The 12,227-nt window shown below is 38.7% G+C and overlaps 1 protein-coding gene across 4 annotated transcripts in view; it reads left to right on the top strand.

Annotated features, from left to right (window-relative positions):
- The window catches only part of ASB7 (ankyrin repeat and SOCS box containing 7), a 55,667-nt gene that overhangs the window by 27,550 nt on the left and 15,890 nt on the right, over positions 1-12,227 (top strand). For all 4 annotated transcript variants that reach the window (XM_005221718.5, XM_059878983.1, NM_001192151.1 and 1 more), the window contains one exon: positions 10,151-10,756. In XM_005221718.5, coding sequence (XP_005221775.1) covers positions 10,151-10,756 — 606 coding nt within the window. The remainder of the gene's footprint in view (positions 1-10,150; positions 10,757-12,227) is intronic.

Raw genomic sequence — 12,227 nt, 5'->3', positions numbered from 1 at the left:
AAGAATTTGCTTCTAAGCTCACTCAGGTTGTCATCAGATTAATTCCCTTGGTTGTATAGGACTGAGGGTCATAGCTGAAGGTTGCCAGTAGTTCTTAGAGGTAAACTGCAGATTCTTGTCCTGTGGGCTTTCCCAGCAAGACCCCTTAGTTCATGAAGGCAGCACGGAGAGTTGCAGTGAGTCTGCCAGCAAGATGGAGCCTCGTGTATCATAACATACGAAGTTGTGGCATTCCGTCACCTTTGCTAGGTTGTTTGGGTTAGAGGAAGTCCAGGTCCTGCTCATATGCGTGGGAAGAGATTTACACAAGGGCATGAGCATCAAGAGGCAGGGATTATGGGAGGGGCCCCCTTAGGAGGGTGCTGCCATAGACAATGTAAATATGTTTCCCCCTTTTCATCTCTTAAAAGACAATTATAAAACGGTTGTTGGGCTTATATAAAGATGTAATATATATGACAGTAACAGCGCAAAGGAAGGGAGAGGAAAGGTGGCTCTCAGGTTACAGTTTCTCTGTATTGCTAGAATTACATTCAAAGTAAGAATAGGAATGAAATAAACAGAAGAAAAGAAATCAGTGGAATTGAAAATAGACAAATCATGGAGAAAATTGATGAAACCAAGAAAAAGCTGGTTCTTCGAAAAGATCAATAAAATTGATAAACCTAAAGGTAGACTGATGAAGAAAACAAAAAAGCACATAACCAAAAACAAGTATTAGGTTTTCACTACAGATCCTGTAGATACTAAAATGATAATAAGGAATATAATGAGCACCCTTCTGCCATTTAGAAGAAATGGACAGTTTACTTGAAATACACAAATAGCCAGAACCGACCCAAGGGAAAAACATAATAATTTAATCAGTTTACAACAAAGAAACTTAGTTCATAACTAAAACTACACTAAAAACCTTAGACCCGGCTGCCTTTTCTGTTGAATTATTTCAAATAATAAAGGCATAAACATTAACAAACAATGAGGAAATGATCCCAAACTTAAATTGTATAAGGTGTGTAGTACCCTGAAACCAAGTAAAGATATTTCAGGGAATGAAAACAACAGACCACTATCTGTTATGACAACAGATAGAAATACCCTTAACAAAGTACTATCAAGTCTCATTCACCATTATATAAAAAAGAATATATCACAGCTAAAGAGTGTTTATCCCAGGAATGCAAACTTTCCTTAGTATCTGAAAACGTACTGAGTAATTTACCCTGTTAATAGAATAAAAGTAAATACCAAATGATCATTCCAATAGATGCAGAAAATGGAATTGACAATATGTTTTTCAGTTGCTAACTTGTGTCTGATTCTTTACGACTCCATGGACTGTAACCTGCCAGGTTCTTCTGTCCATGGAATTTCCCAGGCAAGAATAGTGGTGTGGGTAGTCATTCCCTTTTCCAGGGGATCTTCCTGACCCTGGAATTGAACTTGGATCTCCTGCATTGCAGGCAGATTCTTGATCATCTGAGCCATCAGGGAAGTGCTTCCCCAATTTTGAACCAGTCAGTTGTTCCATGTCTGGTTCTAACTGTTAAACACCCTTGAACTGCAAGGGTGCTCATTATATTCCTTATTGTCCTTTTAGTGTCTATAGGATCTGTAGTGAAAACCTGATACTTGTTGTTATTGGCTATGTGCTTTTTTTGTTTTCTTGACCCTATGGATTCTTGGGAGACAGGTAAAGTGGCCTGGTATTCCTGTCTCTTGAAGAATTTTCCAGTTTATTGTTAGCCACACAGTCAAAGGCTTTAGCATAGTCAATGAAGCAAAAGTTTTTCTGGAGTTCCCTTGCTTTCTCAATGATTCAGCAAATGTTGACAGTTTGATCTCTGGTTCCTCTGCCTTTTCTAAACCCAGCTTGTACCTCTGGAAGTTCTTGGTTCACATACTACTGAAGCCTAGCTTGAAGGATTTCAAGCATAACCTTGCTAGCATGTGAAATGAGCACAATTATATGGTAGTTGGAACATTCTTTGGCATTGCCCTTCTTTGGGATTGGGATGAAAACTGACCTTTTCCGCAGCAGTCCTGTGGCCACTGCTGAGTTTTCCAAATTTGCTGGCATATTGAGTGCAGCACTTTAACAGCATCATCTTGGAGGATTTGAAATAGCTCTGCAGGAATTCCATCACCTCCACTAGCTTTGTTCATAGTTATGCTTTCTAAGGCCCACTTGACTTCATACTCCAGGATGTCTGGCTCTAGGTGAGTGACCACACCTAGAGCCAGACCACACCATGAGGTTATCCAGGTAGTTAAGACCTTATATAGTTCTTTGCAATCTTGCCACCTCTTCTTAAACTCTTCTACTTGTGTTAGGTCCTTAGTGTTTCTGTCCTTTATCGTGCCCGTCCTTGCATGAAATGTTCGCTTGGTATCTCTAGTTTTCTTGTAGAGAAAACTAGCAGCTTTTTGTAGCTGCTACTGCTGCTGCTAAGTCGCTTCAGTCGTGTCCGACTCTACGCGACCCCATAGATGGCAGCCCACCAGGCTCCCCTGTCCCTGGGATTCACCAGGCAAGAACACTGGAGTGGGTTGCCACTTCCTTCTCCAATGCATGAAAGTGAAGTCGCTCAGTCGTGTCCAACTCTTTACGACTCCATGGACTGCAGCCCACCAGGCTCCTCCGTCCATGGGATTTTCCAGGCAAGAGTACTGGAGTGGGGTGCCATTGCCTTCTCTGAGAGATCTCTAGTCTTTCCCATTCTGTTGTTTTCCTCAATTTCTTGGCATTGTTCATTTAACAAGGCTTTCTTATCTCTCCTTGCTGTTCTTTGAAACTCTCCATTCAGCTGGGTATATTTTTCTCTTCTTTCCTCAGCTATTTGTAAAGCCTTCTCAGACAACCACTTCTTTTTCTTTGGGATGGTTTTGGTCACTGCCTCCTGAACAGTGTTATGAACTTACATCCATAATTCTTCAGGCATTCTGTCTACCATATCCAATCCTTGAATCTATTCATCACCTCCACAGTGTAATCATAAGGGATTTGATTTAGGTCATATCTGAATGGTCTAGAGGTTTTCTCTACTTTGTTCAATTTACCCTAAATTTTGCGATAAAGAGCTCATTATATGAACCACAGTCAGCTCCAGTTGTTTTTACTGACTGTATAGAGCTTCTCAATATTTGGCTGCAAAGAACATAAATCTGATTTTGGTGTTGACTCTGGTGATGTCCATGTGTAGTGTTGTCTCTCGTGTTGTTGGAAAAAAGTGTTTTTTATGACCACTGTGTTTTCTTGGCTCTGTTAATCTTTGCCTTGCTTCATTTTGTACTCTGAGGCCCAACTTGCCTGTTGTTTCAGGTACCTTTTGACTTCCTACTTTTGCATTCCAGTCTCCTGCGATGAAAAGGGCATCTTTTTTTCGTGTTAGTTCTAGAAGGTGTTGTAGGTCTTCACAGAAACAGTCTACTTCAGCTTCTTTGGCATCAGTGGTTGGGGCATAGACTTGGATTACTGTGAAGTTGGATGTGAAATGAACACATTTCCTTGAAAATGAACCAAGATCATTCTGTCATTTTTGAGATTGTACCCAAGTACTGTGTTTCAGATTCATTTGTTGACTGTGAGGGCTGTTCTGTTTCTTCTAAGGGATTCTTGCTCACAGTAGTAGATGTAATGGTCATCTGAATTAAATTCTCCCATTCCCATCCATTTTAGTTTACTTATTCCTGAGATGTCAGTGTTCTGTTTGGCCATCTCTTGCATGACCACATCCAATTTACCTTAACAGTGGACCTAACATTCCGGGTTACTGTGCAATACTGTTCTTTACTGTATCAGACTTTGCTTTCACCACCAGATACGGCCACAACTGTGTGTCATTTCCACTTTGGGCCAGGTGCTTCATTCTTTCTGGAGCTGTTAGTAATCGCCCTCCACTCTTCCCCAGTAGGATACTGGACACCTTCCAGCCTGGGGGGTTCGTCTTCTAGTGTCATCTCGTTTTGCCTTTCATACTGTAGATGGGGTTCTCCAGGCAAGAATATTGGAGTCGGTTGCCACTTCTCTGGTTGACTACGTTTTGTCAGAACTCTATACAATGATCTGTCTGTCCTGGGTAGCCCTGCACGGCATGGCTCATAGCTTCATTGAGTTATGCAAGTGTCTTCACCACAACAAGGCTGTGATCCATGAAGGGGTTGACAGTATAGTATACCCATTAATCATAACACTCTTAGCAAGCCAAAAGCAGAACATAACTTCCAAACCCTAAAGAGAGGCACTTGTGGAAAGCTACAAGTTTTCTGAAGACTACAGAATTACATCATAGTAAATGAACTGCTGAATGCTTTCCCTCTAAGATCAGGAGCAAGGCAAGTGTACATGTGTTTACTACATTTATTCAACATTTTGTTATTCAAATAAAAGTCCTGGAATTGGAAAGGAAGAAGTAAAGCTGTCTTTATTTGCAGAGAACATAATTGTGTATTTAGCAAATTGTAAGAAATCTACAAAGATGTCTAGAACTAAAAAGTGAATTTAGCTAGATTACAGAGTATACAGGTCAATACATAAAAATCAGTTTTACTTCTCTCTACCAGCAAATAACATTTAGAGAATAAAATGTAAAACAATTCATTATAATAGCAACAAAGTTTAGTAATAAATGTATTGAAAGATGTGCAATACTTAATACACTGAAAAGTACAAAACATTGCTGAGGGAAATTAAAGAAGACCTGAATATTCAGAAAGGTGTTCTGTATTCACAGTTTAGAACAATAAATAGTATTTAGATAATTTGGAACAGGTTTACATTTTTGAAATATTTAGCATATTCCAATCAATATTTTTACAGGCCTGTTTGAAGAAATTGATGGGTTGGTTCTAAAATTTATTGGCCAAAAGAGTTTTAAAGAAAGTTTGAGGATGTTACCTGCTATCAAAACTTACTATAAAGCTCCAGTGTCAAGATAATCATGTATTGGTATGTGGATACAGTTTTAGATTGGTGAAACAGAATAGAGTTCAGAAATACATCCACACTTTATGGTAAACTGTTTTGTGGCAAAGGCACCAGGACAAATTTGTTTGTTGTTCAGTTGCTAAGTTGTGTCTGACTCTTTGCAACCGCATAAACTATAGTGCCCCAGGTTTCCCTTTCCTTCACTATCTCCTGGAGTCTGCTCAAACTCAGGTCCATTGAGTCAGTGATGCCATCCAACCATCTCATCCTCTGATGCCCCCTTCTTCTCCTGTCCACTATCTTTCCCAGCATCAGGGTATTGGAGCTTCAGCATCAGTCCTCCCAGTGAATATTCAGGGTTGATTTCCTTTAGGATTGACTAGTTTGATCTCCTTGCTGTCCAAGGGACGCTCAAGAGTCTTCTCCAACACCACAATTCAAAACCATCAATTCTTCAGCATTCAACCTTCCTTGTGGTCCAACTCTCACATCTGTACATGACAACTGGAAAAGCCATAGCTTTGACTGTGTAAACCTTTGTCAACAAAGTGATGTCTCTGCTTTTTAATATACTGTCTAGTTTTATCATAGAAATGAGCAAGCATCTTTTAATTTCATGGCTGCAGTCACTGTCCGCAGTGAGTTTTTAGCCCAAGAAAATAAAATCTGTCACTGTTTCCACTTTTTCCCCTTCCATTTGCCATAAAGTGATGGGACCAGATGCCATGATCTTTTGTTTTTTCAGTGTTGAGTTTTAAGCCAGCTTTTTCACTCTCCTCTTTCACCCTCATCAAGAAGCTCTTTAGTTCACTACTTCCTCTTCACTTTCTGCCATTAGAGTGGTATCATCTGCATATCTGAGGCTGTTGATATTTCTCCCAACATCTTGATTCCAGCTTGTGATTCATCCAGCCTGGCATTTTGCATGATATATTCTATATAGAAGTTAAATAAGCAGGGTTACAGTGTATAGCCTTGACGTGTTCCTTTCCCAGTTTTGAATCAGTCTGTTGTTCCATGACTGGTTCTAACTGTTGCTTCTTGACCTGCTACAGGTTCTCAATAGACAGGTAAGATGGTCTGGTATTCCCATCTCTTGAAGCATTTTCCTCAGTTTATTGTGATCCACACAGTCAAAGGCTTTAGTGTAGTCAATAAGCAGAAGTAGGTAAATGTTTTTCTGGAATTCTCTTGCTTTTTCTGATACAGCAGATGTTGGCAATTTGATATCTTGTTACTCTGCTTTTTCTAAATTCAACTTGTACATCTGAAAGTTCTTGCTTCATGTAAACAAATGGTGCTTGAACAAATAGACACTTATATGGAAAATAATGAACCTTGATCTGATGTTACACTCTGCGCCAAAACCAGTTAGCAGTGGATCATTGCTCTAAATATAAATGTTAAAGTTATGAAACTTCTAGAAGAAAACACAAAATCTGTGATTTTGTGTTAGGCAAAGATTTCTTAAACAGGACACAAAATGCACAAGCCGTCAAAGAAAACAAATAATATAGACTTCATCAAAATTTAAAATTTTTTCTCTTCCAAAGACACATTATGTAAAGTGAAAAGGCAAGCAGTAGACTAGGAGAAAATACAAGACAAAAGGGCTTGTATCCAGAATATGTACACAGTTGAGTTTTAAACTCAGTCATGAGTAAAAGTACATAATAAAAATGGGTAAATGATTTCAAGGACACTCCACAAAAAGAAAGTATATAAATAAGCCCAATATCACTAGTCATTGGGGAAATGTATGTTAAAATCCCAGTAAGTTACCACCTTATACTCAACAGAACTGGTAAAATTAACATTGCTAATAATGCCAAGTATTAGTGAAGATGTAGAACATTCGGAATTCTCATACATTGCTAGAGGGACTGTAATATTGTGTAGTCATTTAGAAAAAGTTTGGTGCCGTTTTTAGGTTAAATTTACATTTAGGGATTCTTAAGGGGCTCAGTGGTAAAAAAAAAAAAAAAAAGATCCTTCTGCCAGTGCAGGAGATGTGGGAGACGCAAGTTCGATGCCTGAGTCAGGAAGGTCCCTTGGAGGAGGAAGTGGCAACCCACTCCAGTATTCTTGCTTGGAGAATTCCATGAACAGAGAAGCCTGGTGGGCTACATTACAGTCAGTGGGGTCTCAAAGAATTGGACACAAGTGAGCTACTAGTTGCTCAGTCGTGTCTGATTATGTGACCCCATGGACCAGCCTGCCAGGCTCCCCTGTCCGTGGAATCCTGCAAATGTACATTTAACATGTGACCCTGCACATCTCTCCTAGGTAGTTTCCCAAATGAAATGAAAACATAGCCACAAACAGACTATGTGAATGTTCACAGTAGTGTTGCTTATTATAGCCTAGGAATAACCTATTTGTCCATTTGCTAATGATTGTATAAATGAACTGTATATCCATAGTATGGAATATTGTTCAGCAGTACAAAGGGATGAACTTTTGATGAGCAACAACAACATGGGGATGAATTTCAAAAACATCACAATGAATGAAGTAAGTCAAATGCAAAAGCCTAATACTCTAGGAAATTCTAGAAAGGCAAAGCATTAGTAGTTGCCTGGGGCCTAGAGTCTGGGCAGGGAATTGACTATAAGGGGCAGGAAGGAGCGTTTTAAGAGGATGGGAATATTGTGGTTGTGGTGGTAGTTACATGACTATATAATTCATCAGTTTATCAACCTGTATACTTGAAATGTCTCAGTTTTATTTTACTGCAGTAAAGCTGTTGGAAAGAAATCATTGGTAGGGAATGTTTCTCTGCTTTTATTTATGTATATTGCTAAACTTTTCAATAGGTTTAAATGGGTTTTTTGAGACTTCTGGAATTTGTATTAAATACGTGCACGTGAGGGGAGAAAGCTTGCTGAAGTGAACACAGTTATAAGGTTGATGGGGCTGCTGTGTTTGGTGTTCAGGGAAAGCTTTTCTGATGAACAAACATTTGAACAGACACCGATGAAGTGAATTCAGTTAAGTCAAAGAAAGTCTTGCCTGTTTCTTATAGAATTTTATGTTTTGTAGTTTCTACTACTCCATTTAAGATTTTTTCTTATTGCATTGGCTAATAATAATTTTTGTTTTCATCTTTGTCTTATATTTTCCATGTTAATTTCTTGAGAAAAGTAACTGTACAGATTTTACGTGTTGTTAACCTACAGTCTTCATTCTATGCTTTGTTTCCAGTATGTGCTCAAATCATGCATTTTTATGGTTTTTACTTAGAATAAACAGATCATTGCTGTATTTGTTAATATTTGTTTTTCTTAGCTCAGTATAGCACTGAGTTATAAGTAGAACCAAAAAGAAAAAAAAAAAAAAACCCTAAAGTGAAAAACCAAAGATGAAAGTGCAGGTTCATGTAACATAATTTTAATTTTACTGTAAAATAACACATGAGACTATTTGCTGGCACCTTTAAAGGTGCCCATGGTAGATGAAAGGTGGGAGAAGTCAAAGTATTCTTGAATTTCACTAACAGGAGACAATATTTGGAAGTAGTTGATTGGTTGGGTATAGATTAAGAAATGACTGTCTTGGCAAGATTTACGGTTTTGTTTGAATAATAGAGGTTCTTTTAGATTTCATGCCTGTCCTCACTTACTCTAGATAAGTAAGGTATCTGAAAAAAAAACTTGAGGGCATCATCTGTCAAAATGGAAACATTAGGAGCCCCTGTTCACATCTTACCAGTAGATGGCAGCAATGTGCTTTGTTTAAATGTTCTTGCTTTTATTTTTTTTTTAAGTCGCAACTTGAATATATACTATATAGTTTTCTTTTAGTGAAGAGCAGGGCAGATACGATACCCTTTTTTTCTTTAAACACATAAAAGTCTTATTACTGTTGTGTAATATCAGTTTATATGAAATAATTTTAGAAATTCAACTGATATAACTTAGCTAAAAAGTGCTAACATTGTATAGCTTTTGTTGTAACTATTTCTTAATTGAAATTTGTATTTTCCATAGTATTATTACTATTTTACGTATACTTTTCTGCCTCATAAGTTTTTCTAAGAGCCCAAACTGTCATAAAATGTTATAGAACTAAAAAATATTTTTACTAAACAATACATGAGTGTTTAATCATGTAACTGTGGAGGCTTTTTATTTGTTTGTTTGAAAAACACTTGTGAATTTTTCTCTTTCATGAACAAACGAAGAATTAAGAGTGACTTTTATAAGAAGAAAGCATTTTACTCTTAGACAGTTAGGTCCAATCAGCTATCTTCGCATGGACTTGCCAGCCTCCAGGAAGCAAGTGACCTGCCTGCAGTGAATAAAGGTTCTTTCCCCTCTTCTGCCCCCTGCCCAGCAAGGCCAGTGGGATGAGAGCGGTGCAGAACTGACTCTCAGCTTTAGGAAGGATTGGGGACAGGGGACAGAAGTCTCTGGCTTGAGGAGTCACATAGCTGATAAGTCATTTTAGTTTCTGTCTTCTCTTTTATTTCTTTCTTCCAGAAATCTGTTGATTTAGAAGAGAGGTTTGGAACTGTTTTAGAAAATAATATTTACACAGTGCTGAAGTTTCTCCCAATTTTTCACACAATGTGTGCTGCCTAATTCTTAAAAACTCCAGAGTTCTTGTAAAACAAAGAATTCAGAATAGACTTATATCTTATAGAAACATGATTTATCAAGATCTCTTAACATATACCTTACATACTTTGGAATTTTTATAGACCACAAATAACTTTTTTTTTTTTTTTACCTAATATACCCTAAAATAACACAGTCTGCCAGACCACAGTACATCCCTAATTTAGAGCAGCAGATGTTGCTACACATGCTTCTTTTTAAGACCAAGAAGGAGCACAAGAGAAAATAAAACAAAAAGTTCAAAACAGAAGAGAAACATGAAACAGTGCAGAGATGAGGGAGTTGGGAGGCCAAGGGTGGCTGGTTAGATTAGCAAAGAGAAGGGATGTGGTGATCAGAGCTCTTTGTTTGCTGTATTTATCTTTTAAATGCTTTGTAAGTCATTTGCTCATCCTGTTAATCCAGGTTTGATGGCTTTCTACTAAAATTTATTTTCCATTAAAACTACTTCAATTAAGCTGAAGCAAGAAGGACTTGATACTCATTATGTGTTTAATCATTCCACATTTTATGTGAGAATTGGCTAAGATGTGCTGTGCCATGGCAGAGTTGTTGCTTTTTCTCCCAGAGTCTGCTAATATTTTCATTTTGGTTTTAACTCTAGCTGATCCCACAGTTAAGGACTTAATCGGAGGCTTCACTGCTCTTCATTATGCAGCCATGCATGGCCGGGCCCGGATTGCACGCCTGATGTTAGAATCTGAATACAGGAGCGACATTATTAATGCCAAAAGCAATGATGGCTGGACTCCCCTTCATGTGGCCGCTCACTATGGTAGGGACTCATTTGTCCGACTCCTACTGGAGTTCAAGGCTGAGGTTGACCCGCTCAGTGATAAAGGTACAACGCCGCTTCAGCTCGCCATTATCCGAGAGCGGTCAAGCTGTGTGAAAATCCTCCTGGACCACAACGCCAACATCGACATTCAGAACGGTTTCCTGTTGAGATACGCTGTGATTAAAAGCAATCACTCTTATTGCCGAATGTTCCTCCAGAGAGGAGCAGACACAAACTTGGGTCGCTTAGAAGACGGACAGACTCCTTTACATTTGTCTGCCCTTAGGGACGATGTGCTCTGTGCACGGATGTTATATAATTACGGAGCGGACACGAACACAAGGAACTATGAAGGACAGACCCCATTGGCTGTTTCAATAAGCATTTCTGGAAGTAGTCGGCCGTGTTTGGATTTCTTACAAGAAGTCACAAGTATGTAATTTAATTATTGCTATTATTACATTTAAAAAAATTTTTTTGCATCTTCTGAGGAGCTTAAGGTGTTTTTACAACTTAAAATGACCAGATGTTAATGATTCTTGTTAGCCCTGCTCATTCCACTCGTCTGAAATGAAAAAGAAAGCTCTGTATCACAAGATTTCATAAAAATAATCGTGTTACTAAAAGTAAATAGGCATAGATAGGATGAGAGAAAAATTGGCCAAAAGAATGCAGAGAGAAGAATTTTTTAAATTAACCGAGATCAATACTAGAACAGGGCATTTCCTACCAGTCATAAACATAGTCTTTCCAGGCTTTATGAAATTGAGAATGAGGAATTAGAAGGAGAATTTTGGATCTTAGCATCCTTCGCTATGGAAGTGTCTTAGAATGTGTGCTTTATTCCTAAGCTGTGCTCGTGTTTTATCATTCCGTTTCTGCTTCTTTACAGTGTGAACACACATGGAATGGAATAGCAGTGTTATTTGTTAGGCATCCTAGGAGTGTAGATTAAGGATGCTAGAAATTAGAAATGGTTGTAAGGAAAAGTTTGTTCCCAGTAGGAGATTTGGTGCCACTGTCCCTGGCCCACACAGGACCGTGTAACCGGCCTGTTTTCCTGTAGGCGCTTTTTTTTTAGCCAAGAAGTGTGTGGCCCGCTGCGTTAATGGTGCGTGTGTGTTGTTTTTCGGATGGAGGAATTGGTTTGTGTGGAGCAGCCACCCTCTCCTCTCTGACTTCCTCGTGGGTACTCTCAGAGCTTCATATTCAACATGAAGCTATCGTCTGTAAACGCAGCCTTTGTCTACCATACTTTTTAATGAATTCCCCTTTCCTCAACTAATCTTTATGTTTCATTCATTGTTATAGAAGAAGAAAGATGTTCTAGGTCCCAAGTAGTAGAGGATTAGGAACTTACCTGACCTACTTGTAAATAATCCACTGTCCTCCTTGGAACTGAATTTGGGAGTAGAAAATTTATGAAGAAATGAGGTATAATTTGGATTTTGTTTATTCATAATAAAGACAGGATGAAATTATTACCAGTGAGTATATTCAGACTCAAGCATAAAAAAAAAAAAATGACACTTAGGATCTAACCCGTGCTGTCCACAGAACGTTCAGTGATGACGTTCTGTGCTGGCCACTGTGGTAGCCACTGGCCCCATGTGGCTGTTGAGCACTCATTTTGTGGCAAGTGCCACACAGGAAATGGATTTTATTGTATTTATAAATTATTTAAATATCCGCAAGTGTTGACTTCTTCAGCACAGATGTGCCTGCCTTGGAGGAGGTATTTTGGGCTGTCTGGTAGGTGAGCCCTTGCAGAACGCTTTTGAGACACAGTGATGTACTCAGGGACAGGAGGTGTGTGTGCTGATTGCTCCCCGCTGGCTTCAGATCCAGGCCATATTTTAGGAAAAGACTGCAGCAAAAGTTCACTGCTGATTCTTTCAGCAAA

Source organism: Bos taurus, chromosome 21 (genome assembly GCF_002263795.3).
Source record: "Bos taurus isolate L1 Dominette 01449 registration number 42190680 breed Hereford chromosome 21, ARS-UCD2.0, whole genome shotgun sequence".
Classification (NCBI taxonomy): Eukaryota; Metazoa; Chordata; class Mammalia; order Artiodactyla; family Bovidae; genus Bos; species Bos taurus.
Note: the sequence above shows the minus strand (reverse complement) of the source record. Positions and strands in the feature narration are given on the sequence as shown.